We start from the raw sequence: 17,734 nt of genomic DNA, 5'->3' as shown, positions 1-17,734 counted from the left end.
AAAGATAACACCAAAAAAAAGAAAAGAAAAATCCAGTTATAACACTCCTAGGTGAGCATAGCACAGTATACATACTTGACCATGTTTATAGCAGCACAATTCACAATAGCCTAGTTGTAGAATCAGCCTAGATGCCCATCAAAAAATGAATGGATAAAGAAAACGTGGTATATATACACAATGGAATTTTATTCAGTTGTAAATAAGAATAATTTATGTAATTTGCAGGAAAATGGGTAGAACTGTAAAGGATCATGTTATGTGAAGTAAGCCAGACACAGAAAGCCACTTCCTTCTTATTTATGGAAGCTAGAGGGAAAGGGAAAGGGTAAAAGAGGGTGTCATGAAAGTAGAAGGGAAGCCATTATGATAGAGAAGAGGAGCAAGGAGAGGGAGAAGGGGAGGGTAAAGGCAGGTATTGGGAGTAATATTGGCCAAATTATACCACATGTGTACATAACCATGCCACAATGAAATCCACTATTCTGTATAATTAATATGCACAAATAAATACATATGAAAAAATAAGATAAGGTTGCTCCATGGACTAGAACACAGGCCAAGATATGTGCCAAAACCTTAATAAATATCTGTTGACTTGATGAGATTCTTTTGTATGGCCTGAGGTAAAGAGATGGCTTCCGCCTTTACTTTGACGTTTCCTGTCACTCCATAAAACACATTTTCTAGGAGATATCTACCATAGTTATTGAAATGTTCTTTCTAAAATAACTACTCTTCTGTCATTCCAAAATGCAATTTCTGCATCCTTCACTGAGCATAATTATTAGGAAAAAAATAAACTTCAACTTCTAGTGTCAACTTTAAATTATGTTATGCTATGGGGATATTATTCCCCAAGAGGTCCAGTTCCTCCCATTTGATTTCCCAAGAGAAGTCACAGAAGAACTTTAGGCAGATTTAACATGTCTTTGGAAAACTAGTATATTAATCCATTTTGCTCTTTTCTTTCAATTATCTTCACATTCCCCCTAAACTCGGGATTTCTCAATCTTCTAAAGCACAACTACTATTTACGTGTATGAATATTTTTCTTCCTTCAAAATGGGGAGGAAGATTAATTTCCCTGAGCAAACTCTTTTATAATTATTCTATTTTATTCTTTTAATTGCCTCCTACATCCACTTGAGAGGATGCCTACCACCTTCCATTTTCCCTTCGGTCAAGTTTACAAGAAGAAGGGAAGCCAGTACAAATTACCAGAGCCCTGTAGTTGGAAGGGAGCCCCAGGCCACACTATGTTGCATATCAATTCAAATCCCATCAGAAGATTTGCCCAAGAGCCCTGGGAAAAAAAAATGTATCAGCAGGTTGTTGATTTGAAGAGTTTGCTGTTTTCTTGCGCTTATTTATGGAAAGTTAAATAAAGATAACCCAAATTGTGTCATACAAAAACCACCAAGTCATTTTTTTTTCCATTCTTCTGTATATCCTAGCATTGCTAACTATACATTGGTAAAAGTACAGCATTAAAATGTAAATACAAAATTGAAAATTACTTAGGAATCTTCTAGTTGGTGTAGTTTTTTTTTAAATGCAAATTCAGATATTGCTGGGAGCCATTAGCCAAGTAGGTATGACAATTTCCTTGCCAGCGTACCCCATGTTGCAGTGACATTGAATGTAGGTGACCTTGCTCAAGGACCAGGGCGGATTAGGGTGTTCCCGGTTTAGGATAATCGGGTTTAGGGCGTTCCAGGTTTAAGATTATTCCTGGTAGGAATAGGGCGTATCCTGCTGCCTGAGTTCCCCTTGAGTTCTCACGGGATTCAGACAGTATTTTTTGGGAGATAGAAGCCCAGTGGAGGTGGATTTGGGCAGAGAACGTGGATTTCCCCAGAACGTGATTGTAGACGGCTGGGGTGAGTTCGGGAATAAAGAGTTGCTGTTTGAATCTACAAGCTGTGTGGTGGCTCGTGATTGTGTGCCCAGCCAGACTGCGGCATTTGTGCCCAGCCAGACTGTGGCAAGATATTTCCTTTATTATCATTTCAATGTAGAGTGAACAAAAAAGGGCTATCCAACAAATAATCTGTGTTCTCTGCATTGTTAAAACTACACAGAAATGTAAATTTTTCAAATAAGTATGTTATAAAAGGAATTATTTTCACTATAAAGGATGTTTAGGATGCAAAAGGACAAGAGCAGGTATTTTTGGACTTTTTGGTGTGCTGTTGACACAAACATTTTTAAATTTGTAAAATAAAATACACAGGATACTTAAGGTAACAAACCAATTATGTCAAAAATAGTTTTAAGAGTTCAGATTCAGGGCTGAGGTGGTGGCTCAGTGGTTGAGTGCTTGCCTTGCATGTGTGAGGCACAGGGTTTGATCCTCAGCACCACATAAAAAAATAAAATAAAGATATTGTGTCCATCTACAACTAAAATAAAATATTAAAAAAAGAATTCAGATTCAATAAATACATGATTCTTTTTAAATACTCTAATAGCAAGAGCTAATATTAATCTGATAACTAATACAAATTTAATGGTTAACACAAACAATATTTCATGTTTTCTATAACTGAAATATGATATGAAAATATTAGAGACAAAGTCATAGGTACTACTAATGTTACAACGGTTTACTCACTGTAGGTATAATAGATGGAAGTACTAAATTTCATTTAAGGTTTAATTGTTGGTGAAATTAAGTAGGTTCCCCCCACACACACACACACCCATAGACATCCTACCACCACCACCACCACCACCCTTGAGCTAGAAGGTCATAGTGAATTTTTCAAATCACTTCCTACCATGCTTGACTTAAATCTTATATATAGAAAAACAAACATACACACACACACACATACACGCACACACACACACAAGTAAATTCACCTTGCTACTGTGAGTTCCCCTTTATCCTATTTCACACTGTACCAGTTTAGGATTACATAGCCTAATTATAAGAGGTTCTCAAAACTATAATGGTTTAACACTATAAGTATTTTAAAAAGTGAAAACATTTAAAAGAGAGCCTTGTACTTCTAGTATTTCAAGATTTCTGTTACTTCGATTAGCTTTGGGAGTCAGGTAGGATCATTTGGGAATGTAATTAAAAAAAAATTAGAATAGCTAAGTAACCACGTATTTTTGAAAGGAAAAAAATCAATTCAAAAGGCCTAAGAATCTAATTCAATAGAGAAAAAAAATATTGTTGAAAAGCCTTGAATCTTAGATAGGGATTTTGAGAACTATTCTTTCAGGCTTTGTACCCATACTCAGAAATACACAAGCTAAGAATGAAACTATCTGAAACAAGTATTAGCACATTATAATGGAAAATGTCATGAATCACTGCCTTTTGGATTCCTGCAAATTATGATAAATAACTAAGTAAAATCATGAAAAAATTCAATTGAAACAGGTAAAGAGAAAGGGGAGAGCAAAAGTAAGAAAAAGAAAAAAAAAGAAAGGAGGGTGAGATGACGAAGAGAAGTGGGTAAATACAGACAGAGATACAGAAGGTACACCCTGGACTAACAACCCAAACTGTGGCATGGCAGACCAGGCTTCCATAGATAGATGCTCCTCTTACCATAAACCAAAACATTCTGCACACAATGACATGTTTACTTCTCTTCCTTCAAAATCATCTTTTTAAAAAATTCCATGTTCAAACTTAATTATTGTCCAATATTAAATTCTCATTTTTTTAACATTTTATTGTCTACTTAGCCAAGAAAGTACCAGGTATTTTATATATAGAGAGAGAGGTATGCTGGGGGTGGGATGCACAGAAAAAAGGAATTTAAAGAATATAGTAATAAAATTCTGATGGGAAAAATAGGAAACTTATGAAGATGCAAAAGACAATAATAATTTTAAAATACACAATATAATAAATATGATATCATAAAGAGAATTTTCGGTTTAAAAAAAGGGACATGAAGAAGTTCACAAGTTACAATTTTTTTTTCCCTATAGAGTACCAGTAGGCAGACCACATGGTCTTTAGACATGAATGAAGGTATGAGTTACACATCAGTCTATTTCTTTACTTCAACATATGATTTAAATATACTTAATCCTTCTACCCACAAAAATGCAACTCATATTTAAGGTAAAATGCATTAGGATAGTGACAAATTTTAAGCTAAAAAAAAAAAAATACAAAATCGTTTTGATCCTGAGTATTTGAGAGAGTTTTAGATGGTTACCTCAAATATTTGAAGGCAAAAATTGTATTCAATGAACAACACTCTGACACTGTTTTTCTCTAGGTATATTCTTTATAAGCTATAAGACACTTATGAGTCATTAGCCAGTTTTTGTTGGAAAACATCCTACACATCTGTATCTTTTCCTGAAAGTGTCCTCCTTTGAATTGTGATGTTATGCAGTGTCTAGTGCCATTGTTGTAACTAAGAAATATCTTTCTGAAATACTTCTACAATGAATGGAAACTTTTAGCATGTTCAACATCATTCCAAATGGTATAATATTTGCTTGGGGTGAGGGTCTCTAAAATTTAAATCTACTATGCCAAATCCTGCCAGTCATTTGAAAGATTTTCTTTTCAATTAAATAAATGGGAAGTGCCTCATCTATGCTGAACTAAAGTAGGAGATAATGTTCTCAAAACATGACCCTTTTCATGTAGTAACATAAACTGAGAGGGATAACGTCTCCACTGCTTTCTCTCTCTCACACACACAGGCACACACACACACACACACACAGGCACACTCACAATGCTTTGTAACAAACACCCTCCCCTCTTACGTACTCAATGTCATCATTCTGCATCCTCAACATCTCCCCTTTACTAGTTCATTACCAACAACACTCAATCGGTAAATCCAATTTCTAAATTTAAATCCCATTCCTCTTTACTTCCTAGCCCCTCTATTATTCCCCTTCAGGAACACATTGAATGGAGTAACCTAGACTTGCCATCTTCAATTGAATCAGATTCTGTCCCCATCATAGAGCAAAAATATGAAAGTCACTAGTGACCTCCACATATTGACTTCAGTAACCACTTCTCGTTCATCTCCTTGAACTTCTCACTTGTACTTGACCCATGATCTCTCTCTCCACTTTAAAACTTTCTTTGTTTGGTTTCCAAGCTGCCACTTTCTACTCCTTTTTGATCACTACCTATTTTCATGACTCCTCTCCATTTGCTGACTTCCACATAATTGTCACAAGGCTCAGTTCTTGGAATCCTTCTATATTTGATTGAGTTCCTTGGCAATAGTTCTTAACTGTGTACTCATATTAGAATTATACGGGAAATTGTTTAAAGGTGTGATTCCTTGGAGAGTCTCCATTCCAAGACAATCAAAATCATAATCTCCGAAGACCAAGACCACAATTTTACTTTACTCTCTACTCCCTTTTCCCTAAAACAATTATCCCCAGCACCCAGAAGCCAGGGTTAAAAACCCTAGCCCCAAGTGATCCCAGCCCCTATACATTCTGTACCATGATGATTCACAAGACAGGTCAGACTGCAGACCTCTCCTGTGAACTCCAACCTCCCTAGCCACCTATCCCACATCACCAAGTGTATAGATAAAGGCAGCTCAAATCCAACCTGTTCAAAACCAAACCTCATCTTCTCCCTAGAACCAAAACCTGTTCTACCCATAGTCTAACATCTTAGTTAATGGCAACTCAATTCTTTCTCAGGCCAAATAAATGAGAATCATTCTTTATTCCTCTGTTTCTCTTAGAATAAAATCCACTTCTTTAGCAAATCCTGTTCCACCTTCAATAATTACCCATATGTAGCAGCATCTCCTCACCTTCACTGCTGCCACCCTGACCCAGTCCTGTCACCTCCCTCCTGATTTATTACTTTACTTGTAGAATAGGTTGCCCTTCCTTGGTCTTCTCTCTGGAAAAATGATAAGAGGATGTTTAAAACTGGTGAGCTAGAGTATGCCAGCCATCTACTCAAAACCTGCACTAGCCTTCTTATCTCAAAATCAAAAACCTTACAGAGGTTCATTAGGCACATGTTAACTGATCACTTCTTTGAAACATTTGATTCCTTCCATCTGAAAGCACCCAATCTCTTTAGTTAACTTCTAAAAATAAAACAGGTGCTAACAACATTTTCTTTCCTTTCTTAAAAACTTGGGAAACTGTGTAATCCCCAGTGCAACCAGGCTCAGAGATGAAGCTTTTAGGCAATGACCGGGGCTCTGACCTTATCAATGCATTAATTCATTTATAGGATTAATACAATGACAGCTGAATGAACTGTGGGTGATAACTGTAGGTAAATGGGACATGGCTTGAAGAAATAGGGGTATGCCCTTGGGGACTACATCTTGTTTCTGGCTCCTTGCACACTATCCCTCTCTCTCTTCTTCCTGCCCATCATGAATTCAGCAGCTCTCCTCAGCCATGCCCTTCCATGATGTTCTGTCTCACCTCAGGCCCAGAGAACAGAGTTGGTCAATCTGACAGAGATCTCTGAAATTGTGAGCCAAAATAAATCTTTCTTCCTTTAATTTGCTCTTATCATACATTTTGATCACAGCAAGAAAAAGCTGGCTAAAATAGGTTCCTTACTCATTGTTTCTATACTTTCATAATCCTATGTGTTTACCTATTAATGTTCTATTTCTATTTCTGATACTACATTATATACAAAAGCTCTGAGTGAATTCAACTGAGGACTTTATGAATGTAAAAAGTATAAGAAGCTATCAACCTCTATCGATTTGTGGTCCAAAACACAAAACTCAGAAATGAGGAACTTGAGAATCATAAGGCCCTGTCAATGCCTTCCATTCAAAGGCAATTAATGCTCCTGGAATGAGGTGGGAGTAGGGACTTGAGAGCAGCTCTTTAATCCCCAAAGGTTACATTTCCTCATACCAAGTCATTCCATAGAAATTACTCAGAAGTCTTCTAAGATTAACCAACCATAACAATCCATACAGAGCAGAGCAGAGCCACTGAGGTCAACAACTCAGCAAATGCTTCTCTCGTGGCTCAGCTCTGCACATTCACCATAGTTCAGTGTACAGAACTTGAGGTCTAAACTCTAAAGGACCTGTAAGCTGGCTTGTCAAAAAGGTCTCATTATTTCTCTCAACCTTTTTCTCTCTCCTGGATCTTTTCCATCCAAATGTAAACACGCACAAATCTTTCCCATCTTGAAACAAAAATACTATAAACAAACAAGAATAACAGCAATGTTAAAAAAAAAAATCAACCTAACACAAGCTCCCTCACTTCTGCTCTGGAATTTGGCATTTCTAGAAGTGTTGTCATCAACGTGTTTCCTGACATTCAATAGCCCACGTCATTCTGGCTTCTCCAAGAAAATGGTTCTTAATAAGTACACTAAGTGATGGCCATGATGTTAAACACAACAGAATTATTTCAGAGCTAATCTTACTGAACCTGTCAACAATATCTTGTGCACTTTAGCACTGTCCCCTTCCTTTCCTTAAAACCTTTTTCCCAAGCCTCCCTGACACCATGCTCAGGTTTGCTTATCTTTTTACCTTTCTTACTGTTTCCTCTCAGCCAAATAATCTTCCTCCTCTCTTTGCACCCTGACCTCTTCCCAAGGCTACCCTGTCGGTGTGGTCTTAGATTTACTTTCTATCTGACCTCACCTCCTGAGAAAAGCCTGAACTTTATATGGGATTGCCTTCCAAGCCTGCATGTGGGGCCCATTCTCCTATCCCACCAAACTGGCTGCCCTCCAGTGACCCCTGAGTCACTCAGATCTCAGCCACTTGACCTTTTCTCTTAAATACCTATTTGAGAAATCTTAAGATGTATCATTTAAAATACTTCCTCTTTGAGAACAAATATCAATAAGTATGCTTGGTTCTGAAACTTCTCCCAAGGTCTAATAGTATATTTCCAAAGGTATTTTGGAGCACTCTTCTTAGACTGTGTTGATCATTTCAAATTGAATGATTCTAAAGCAACTCATGATCAGCTATCAATTTGCTTCAGCTGTTCTTCCTGATTTCTTAACTTCCAGTCACTTTCCCACCTAATTTAACTGGAATATTAATAACAGTCTTACTCAATATGCATATCTGACTATTTTTCCAGTTTTGTCTAGAATTCATGCTGGGCCAGACCCCTCATTCAATTTTCAGGTCCACTACTGCCAGTAGGTAGCAACACTTTGGGGGACTGAAAGTCAACTTGCTGCTGTACCTACATAGTGCTGTTTCACATTAAAAAAAAAAAAAAAAAAAAAAAAAAAAAAGCTACAGTTTCCATCACCACTGCATTAAAAAATAGGGTCACAGATTTACTCAATTCTTTCCATTTAGCTTATTATTATTCCCTGATTCTAAACAGTCTCTTCACTGAAGCACCCCACACCCTAAAGCTTCCTGGCCAATCTATCTGTATCGCCATTGTTTAATTTCCTCCCCACCCATCCCGTGAGTGAATGTTAAGTTAATTCAAACCGTTAGAGAAATAGTCTATGACAGCTTGCCTACAAAACCAAAAATCAAAAGTGCAGCAGGTGGAGTCCATACATAGCTGAACAGCTTCCATCTCTTAAGATGGTCTGCAAAGCCCTTGGCTGTTATAAGAAAAAAATGTCTGAGAGTTGAGGCATATTTTGAGTATCTTTATGTTTCAACATTAAATTATATACATTTCAGAATCCTGTCAATCTTTTCTTTGCTCTTCATCAAATGGATGAGTATGAAAGTCCAAATTACATCATTAAACTATTTTCCTAAACACTAAAGGAAGTGTATTTAAATGTTTACTTTCGGCTCTATAGAAACACTTGCGATTTGTAAATACTCCTGATAATTGCTTTAATTTTTTAGGAAAGCTGATTAAATATTTCAAGCAAACAAAAAGCGAAGACTTACATGTGCAGAATGATTTATACTTTGACATTGTCTGCTTTGCTTATGTGTACTTCTATACACACACACACACACACAAACTTGTTGAATTTCTGCCATTCCATCTAGTATGTTGGCTGAACAGTGAACTTTGTTAAAATCTTATTTTCCACAGGACTGGCAAATATTGCATTGGAAAGTATAATTCTCAGCCTTTCTCCCACACCATTATTCTCATGGAATGGAAGACACTGTGCCTGAGAAAACAGAACAGAACAAAACAAAATATCATCCAGACAAATGAACTATTTGGAGGAATGCATTGATATATCTTGCCAAAGTCACTGAAAATTTGCTTCTGAAAGCCTTGATGATAATACTCTGATCATATATGGAGTCCTACTCTACTTCCACTAAAATACTAGTATTTCTGCAATCATACGCAAAACTGAGGCTTCTTTTTTTTTTAATGGGGCAAAAAATGAATATAAGATTCTGCTGAAACTAAGGACCACTCAATTTTATACCTTTCTAACTTTGTTTCCCCTGGTTTTATGACTCAAGAATGTGTAGTTGTCTGAATAAAAAGAATAAAGAGATAACCTGACTGGTGAGTGACAGTGTCTACAGGATCATGGCTGCACCCCTCCTACTGGCCCTACCTCTGGTTCACTGTGGAAAACTGCCTGAATGCAAGGAGACATGCACTGAGAGGGGAGGAGGAGGGGCCTAAATAGGAGATGAAATAGAAGAAAGGTCATAGAGGTGAGAAACTAAGAGCAGTGTAGAGAAAAGACAGCAGAAAGAACCAGTAGAGCAAGGACTGGGCTTCAGTCCACCCATAGGTCCATATGCCTCCAGAAGAGCTTGATAGTTCTCCAAGTTCAGCAAGTCTAAGCCCAAGTCCTCATTTTACTTATGGTAACAGTTTGTTACTAAAGTACAAGAAGACTGTCAAGGCCATCAGAGTGCAGGTGTTAATAAACCACAGTTTTTTTGCTACAAGGAAGAAGGCACCTGGGGTTCTATATAACTGCAATTGTTCTATATGGAATTGTTCTATTATAACTAGAATTGTTATTCTAGTTATTCTATATAACTGGAATTGTTCTATTATGAAGAGAAAAGACAACATAATTTCTCAAACCAGTGTGTGAGGATATAAAATGATGTCCTTCAGAGAAATCATGCAGGCCTTGGCTGTCGCTTCAAAACAACAGGGCTTCCCTGGCTGCTTATGGACTGACCTTCCTTTCCAAGTCTCATCTCTCCTAATTCAATTTCTCAGCAATAGAAAACTATTTTAATGGTTTTCCAAAACAAAACATTAATTCTTCAAGCTCTTTTACCCTTGAACACTTATCTCTACCCTCCACTCCCTATCATAAGCCCTCCTTATTTTTCTGGTCCCCATCTGGGCACTGCCTTTTCCAGGAAGCTCACATTTCTGCCCCCTCTCGGCTTCTTAATAATGATGATCATAACAGCAGCCAAGACTTAATGAATACTTCAGCTTTGTGAGCATGTGTTCCAAGCACTGCACAGCCTCAACCCAATTCTGCTTCATAACAACACTATGAGGGAGGTAGGGAAGATATTCCCATGTTACAGATAAGACACTGAGGCACAGAGAGTTGAATTAAGTAGCCTTCCAGGGACACATCACTGGTCTGTAAAGTTAATATGTGAATCTAAGCAGACTGGTTCTAGAGTCTGTGTTTTAGGGACTAGACCACAGCCTCTATGTGACTAAAAATGAGATGACCCCAATCACTGCTACATATAGGGAGCTCTTCACTGTCCAGTTCAGAATTTATGGTCAGCAATATGTTAAAACTGGATACATATTTCTCTTTAAATACTAAATCTAGACTACCACGTATGGAGAATAAACTATCAGGGATTCCTGAAAAGTACAAAATCTCTTTGAAAAATATTTTTGTTGAAAGCTAATTTTTACAAAACTATATAGCTATAAATGGCACGCCTAAAACGTATTAGAATTTACCATTTCTATGATAAGAAAAATGTCTTAGAGTCTAATGAAAACCCTTGGCAATTTGAATATTATATGATACTAAATTATACTATAATTATTTCAAAGGTCAAGAATCTTACACATTTAGTCTTAAAACTCTCCACCTGGGTGATGCAATCAGAAAATTTAAGTATGTATGAAAATATTTAATTATACAAAACAAGTAGAGATCTACTAATTTAATAACCTTTAGTAAAATGTGCAGTATTTTCCCACATGAGTATTTTTTTCCTCTAGTGCAAAAAAGAAACTTTAAAAAAAAAATTCAGTGAATATGAGCACATATTTCATTTTCCAGTTCTGGTTTCAAGGAAGAACAGGATAAAGTGGTCTGGAATACAGTATTATATTACTTGTTAACTCATAGGAAACTCTGTGAAGCTATTATACTTGGTGCCACTTTGAAATTAAAAAAAAAAAAAAAAAACGGATTCAGAGACCCAATTCAACATTTTCAGGAATAGACAGTCTAGAAGGGAAGAAAAACAATAGAGAATGCAGGTGTGAGAGTTGTTTTTCAAATATTCAGAAGAAGAGCTTCAAGAAGGCAGACACAGGGGTTGGGGAAGTAGCTCAGTGGTAAAGTGCTTTTTTCAAATGCATAAGGCCCTGGGTTCAATCTCCAGTATCACACACACACAAAAAAGAAGGCAAACATATATACACAGTGGCTCCCTTCCTGGTCCACAGCTATATCACCAGTAACATCTGATATGACCTTGCCATGGCCAGTACTTTACCTTTTCTCAGACAACTTTAATAAACCAAATATCATAATGTTTAGGAGCATGGGCTATGGAGACAGAATGTCTGCTTTTAAATCACAGTTTTACCTTGTACTACTTGACTTCAGTGGCTTCCATGAAGCCCTCTGTGCCTCAGTTTCCTCACTTATACTTTGATACTTACATGCAGTTCACAGAATGGCAGTGCTATTGGGAGGACTAAGTGATTCCATATGAGCAAGGCAGGTGGAACCATTTCTGGTACATAGATGCCATTTTCTTACTACACGGACCAACACAGCTTCCAGAGTCTAACCAAAGGCAAGCATGTTGGCGCCCAGGCCTTAGGTAACCCACAAAGACATATTAAAATATCTCAACAGCTTACACACTCAATTATGTGGCTTCTTCAATCCTTCCCTGTATACAAACAATAGGCCCACACCCTAATAGGGCTTTCCACACTTAGTCAGGGAGGCCACTCTGTTCTTAATGAATCACTTTGAAAGAATTAAATAAGTTTATTCCATCCTCTGAACAAGAAAGATGGCCTCAAATGGTCAATATTTTTTATATGCAACACAAAATTCATAAGTACCATGTGACCAAAAATAAAATATATTATCAAAGTGGACCTGATTGGTGGGCCACGTTTGATATTCTCAGTTAATATTATTTTGCAATTTGTTTGCTTACTTGCTTCAAAACAGCAGGAACAGATGATGAAGACTTAAGGAAAAAGTGAAACAGGAAAACACAAAACTGTGAAATGTCTAGCCATTAAATCTTCCCATTGTCATTACATTTTAAAAGGACAGAGACCCAATTCAACATTTTCATTTTCATACATGCAACAAATCAAGCCTGTTCACGACATCCTATTTAGACCCACAGGCCTCCTGAAATCAGGTACCATTCCAGTTCATCAAAACTGTCTCTGCCATTGCCCCTATCTGCACTGCATGTCTTAGATGGTTTCTCATCTAGGGACTGAATATTCTGTAGAGCAAGAGACCTGTCCCGAGAGCGAAGCACTTTTGCTGTGAAAGAAAAATCACAAAATCCCCAAGCCAAACTTAATTTTAAAACTTATCTAATCAAAACCCTTTGTTTTGTAGAAAAAGCAGGCCCTGAAGAACCAAGTCCCCCACAGCTACTTAGTGATGTGTTTCCTTTTAATATGTCATCTATCAGCCCAGCGAATTATTTATTTATTTGATTACTTTGTTATTATAGCACATTGACAGAGAACAAATTTTAACTTCAAAATTGAAATTCAAAAGAAATAACAAAAATTTAAAGCATAACCTTAAAAATAGCAAAAATCATGAAGATATTTAACTTTGAGAAAATATGAAACAGGCCAATAGAATTTTAGTTGAGATTCAGGTAATCACAAAATAAACTTATAACTGACTAAATTCTATACCCAAACAGTAAAGACCTGGTTTGGACTTTATACAATATATTTAGACACCTTCATTTCTTTTTTCATACTCCTTATGCCCCAACTCAATCTGGAATGTTCTTTTGTGATAAGAGCAGATCACAAAGGACTCTCCTTAACCAGATCTTTGTGGTCAGTCATAAGTAAGAGTGAGGGTCAGAGAAAAGGAGAAGAGGGCAAGATGGAGGGTATGGGTCAAAAGAGGGAGAGGGAGAGGAAGAGTAGAACTGTATTTTGTTTCTATAATGTTGATTTTCATCCTCCTTCATGTGTTACTTACGAAGCTGCATTCTTACATTAGAAATAAATTCAGACATGATATTAAAAGCAAGCAATAATGAAAAATTCCATAACCCATTTCAAGTTGGACTGATATGCAAATGTTATCATTCTTTAATACTAAAATAAGTAAATATCAAATGGAAAAATAAGAGGCTAGGGAGGTAATAAGTAAATTCAAATGTATAAAACAAGTAGATTTCAATTGCATTCAATTATTTCACCCAATCACTGAGAAGTGAAGATCCTCTAAAGAAAATTGCATCGCCTTTCCAACTCCTCGGAGAGCCAGTTTAGTTAACAGCCTACCTATACTTCAGAGATGACCATGCGGCTTACATGTCAAACTCATTTTAAAATGTCAATCATGTCCCTTTCAATCTAATTAGTTTGGAAAGTAGTGTCACTGACCTGGAACTATGCAGACCATTTATTATCATATCATTTGATCAATCTAACACTTTGCCTCAGTTGAGTTTAAGACACCTGTAGCCAAAATGTAATATCCTTTTCTCCCACTTATTACAGGTGACTCTCAATACAATTTTCTATTTACAACTCAATTTATCTCCATGAAAAGGCATAGCCAACTTCACAGAGGAATCTCATAGAATTCTCTTTATTTTGAATTTCATGGCAATTAAAATAAAAAGGTATAGGGAATAAGCATGAACACACCAAAAGGTGCAATGCACATGTGCTCAGACACATACACACATATACATGTATGCCAAATATATATGACAGATTCAAGGTTTTAGATTCCCAAGAACCACTAACGGGAAAAAGGAAGAAAAGCACAGGACCATGGATAACCTGGGAGAAATTTGGTATCTTAATATGGAGAACTTTCTTTGATATGATACAATGAACCATATAAAAAGTGTGTGCAGGTTAATCGTCTTCATATGAATTTGTTCTATAGTAAAGAAAAACTCTCTCAGGTACATAGTATTTAACATGACTTTAACTCAGCCAACGGCAGGATGAGGTAAAACCAGAGAAGTAATAACTAGCTCTGCAGACCAACAAAAGTGTATCTGTATCAGGCATCAAACAGCACAGCCCAAGTATGTAAAAGGGAGGAACTAAGGGAGGAGCACAGTGAGGTTGAATGGGGCAGGGAAAGGAGAGGGAGGGGTGTAGGCAGGGTGATAGCAGCAGGGAGACTGAAGACAGTCAGCAAGGGACATAGATCAACTGGTCTTCTCCCTGAGAAGGGCAAGAAATTACCCCAACTTTTTCTCATTTCAGCTTTGCATATTTAAGAACCGATTTGCAAGACAAAAATACAGGCAGGTAATCTTATCTGTACAGTACAGAATAACATATTGCATCAAGAACGGAAAAAGATACTCACACACACTTATATATGCCACCAAAATGTTATATTCATATTTTTAAATGTGGCATTAAAAAAAGATAGCAGTTATAGTTAAAGTAATGACTACTCGCTCTAGAAGATGATAGTCTAAAAGCAGGGTTTCAGCTTTCCATTCTTCCTTGTATCCTGTACTTTCCTTTGAAGAACTGAAGTAGCATCTTACCAAATTTGTTGTTTGAGGAATAGACAAGAATTTTCAATCATGATTGCTTGATCAAATAAGTACCAGTGAATATGATTTACATTTTCTCACACTTACCTTCAGGTGAAGAACCTGTCTTTTGGGAAAAGACAGCGTTTACTTTACTCTTCTTACTGATATCATTGTTTACAGACAAGCTGGATTGAATTTTTCTATGCACTTTTTGGGAAACAGGAGCTGAAAGTTTGTGATTATCTGCAGATGCATGTTTGGCCCCATGGTGAATTCCATTTCCGTTGCTCAGACTCGTGTGGCCTCCTTTCTTCATATTGACTATTTCCTCCTCTCTAGGTTCCTGTGCTGAAGTCTGCAGCTGGGGCAAGCGTTGAGGTTGGGCTAAATTAAAACACAGGAAAAGTGTATCTATATCAGAAAAGAAATTACTATTTTACAATCACAAACATGCATTCCCTCATCAAGATTTGAGGTTTTACTCATGATACTAAAACTAAAAACCAAAGAGAGAGAGAGAGAGAAAGAGGGAGAAGAAAGAAAGATCAAAAAAGGAAAAGTGGGAGCACTTTATACAAGGATATAAAAAGTCAAGCAGAAAAACCATATTGTTGTTGGTATTTCTAGAAGATATTTAAGAAGTCAAAACTATGAAAAAGTAAATCAGGATTCATTCAGCAAAAGTTGAACCTTTTCTAAATGTAGGACCCTCTTTGGGCACTGTAGACACATTGGTATTATCCAGATACTCCTAATAATGATAAACTCTTCAATTATCTTTTGAAATAAATGGAACAATGAATTCAGGATTCGAACCTGAACAATAAAAAGAGGAATATATTCTTCATTTTTTAATTCTAAAACCTTGAGAAGAAAATCTTTTCTATATTTATTCATTAATTTGATTTAAAAATAAACAGTTTATGAAAAGTAAGGAAAACAAGAGAAATCCTTTAAACTGAAACAACATTGGCAGTTAGAAATACTGCCATTCAGGTCAGCACCCAGCTAAGAATGCCCACTCACCCCTCCTAGGCAACAAGGCACTGAATTCCCTGCATAAGCAATCAATAAGGGTGGGGGGGAATAGGTCTGCATTCTGGAAAGGAAGAAACAATATTGTGGAGATGTGCACAGACTCAAATGTTCTGGAATATTCTTTAAAAACTATACTTTCAAAAAAATTAAGAATTTAGCAAGATTTATGCAGTATGTAGGATCAACCACATAAAAATCAACAATGTTTCAATACGCCAACAGTAGCCAATCAAGAAATATACAAGAAAATTTACTCTTTACCCTGGCAATAGAAAAAAGAAAGAAAAAAAGATCCTCCCCTTCCCCCACAAAAAAAAAAAGTAAGCCTGTTAAATGTCTATAATTACACTACGAAAAAGTGGGCAGAGATTTTTATGGTAAAAAAAATGACAAAACATTACTGAAAAGCATAAAATAGACTCAAATAAAAGGAGTGAGTATAAGTATGTGAATTCTATTGATATGTTAATTCTTCCCAGTTTATTTAGTTAATGAAATTCCTATTAACATTCCTAACAAGTTTGTTTATGGAAATGGAAAAGCTGATCCAAAAATAAAGAAGAGGAGTCAAGAACCACCAGTAAATTTTAAGGAAGACAAAGAGGATAGTGGAACTTAATTATTAGATATGACATCTTGGTATGAAATCATGGTGTGGCGTTTGACCAGGCACAGACAGATAAACCAATGGAACAGTCAATTCCAAACATGCAGGTAGATACACATTCATGTGCATTGTGCCTCATACACAAAAATTCCAGATACAGTAAATACCAACATATGAAAAGCAGAACATTTATAGTGAAAATATCAGAGACCGTTTTAATAACATGACACTTAGAAGGACAAGTGAATTTACTTCTTTGAATAATGAAAATGAAACAAAAATGGTGAATATCTGTTTGTGCTACCAGCACTACTGAACATACAGATTTTGGTAAATTCCTGTATCACATTCCATGACACCTCAGTAGCTACAGGCAGATATACGAGCTAGATTCTGCCACGCTTGCATTCAGAAAGTTACCAATGCAAGGTGTCAGCCACACGAGGGAAGTGGAGACCCTCCAGTCATTGGAGAGGCAGAGTTTTTTGGCCTTGGCAGTGGGGTGCAGGCTCTGGTGTTCACTTCCTAAAAGACCAGTGCAACTGCTAGAAGAAAATGTAGGTCCAACACTCCAACAGGTTGGCTCAGGAAATGACTTCCTTAACAAGACTCCTAAAGTACAAGAAGTAAAATAAAAAATAAATAAGTGATATAGCGTTGAATTAGAAAGTTCTTCTTCATAGCAAAGGAAACAATCAAGAGCTCTGAAGAGAGAGCCTACAGAATGAGAAAATGTCTTTGCCTCCTGCTCCTCACATAGGGCACTAATATCCAGGATATACAAAGAACTCAAAAACCTTAACACCCCCCAAACAAGTAACCATCAATAAATAGGCAAAGGAACTAAATAGACACTTCTCAAAGAAAATACAAATGGTCAACAAATATATGACAAAATATTCAACATCTCTAGCAATTAAACAAATGCAAATTAAAACTACACTGAGATTTCATCTGGCTCCAGTCAGAATGGTGATTATCAAGAATACAAGTAGCAATAAATGTTGGCGAGGATGTGGGGGAAAAGATATACTCATACATTGCTGTTGGGTACAACCACTCCAGAAAGCACTATGCATATTCCTCAGAAAACTAGGAATGGAACCATAATTTGACCTAGCTCTCCTATTCCTTGGTATATATANGATATATATATATATATATATATATATATTCAAAAGATTTAAAATCAGCATACTACAGTGACGCAATGACATCAATGTTTATAGCA

General features: G+C 36.5%; 1 protein-coding gene across 1 annotated transcript in view; it reads right to left on the bottom strand.

Moving 5' to 3' along the window:
* Mdfic (MyoD family inhibitor domain containing) overlaps positions 1-17,734 on the bottom strand; it is an 86,667-nt gene that overhangs the window by 16,652 nt on the left and 52,281 nt on the right. The window contains exon 5 of the mRNA XM_048785917.1: positions 14,964-15,242. Within this exon, the coding sequence (XP_048641874.1) occupies positions 14,964-15,242 (279 nt within the window). The remainder of the gene's footprint in view (positions 1-14,963; positions 15,243-17,734) is intronic.

This window comes from Marmota marmota, unplaced genomic scaffold (assembly GCF_001458135.2).
Source record: "Marmota marmota marmota unplaced genomic scaffold, marMar, whole genome shotgun sequence".
NCBI lineage: Eukaryota > Metazoa > Chordata > Mammalia > Rodentia > Sciuridae > Marmota > Marmota marmota.
The sequence above is the reverse complement of the archived record's forward strand: the minus strand, read 5'-3'. Positions and strand labels throughout refer to the sequence as shown.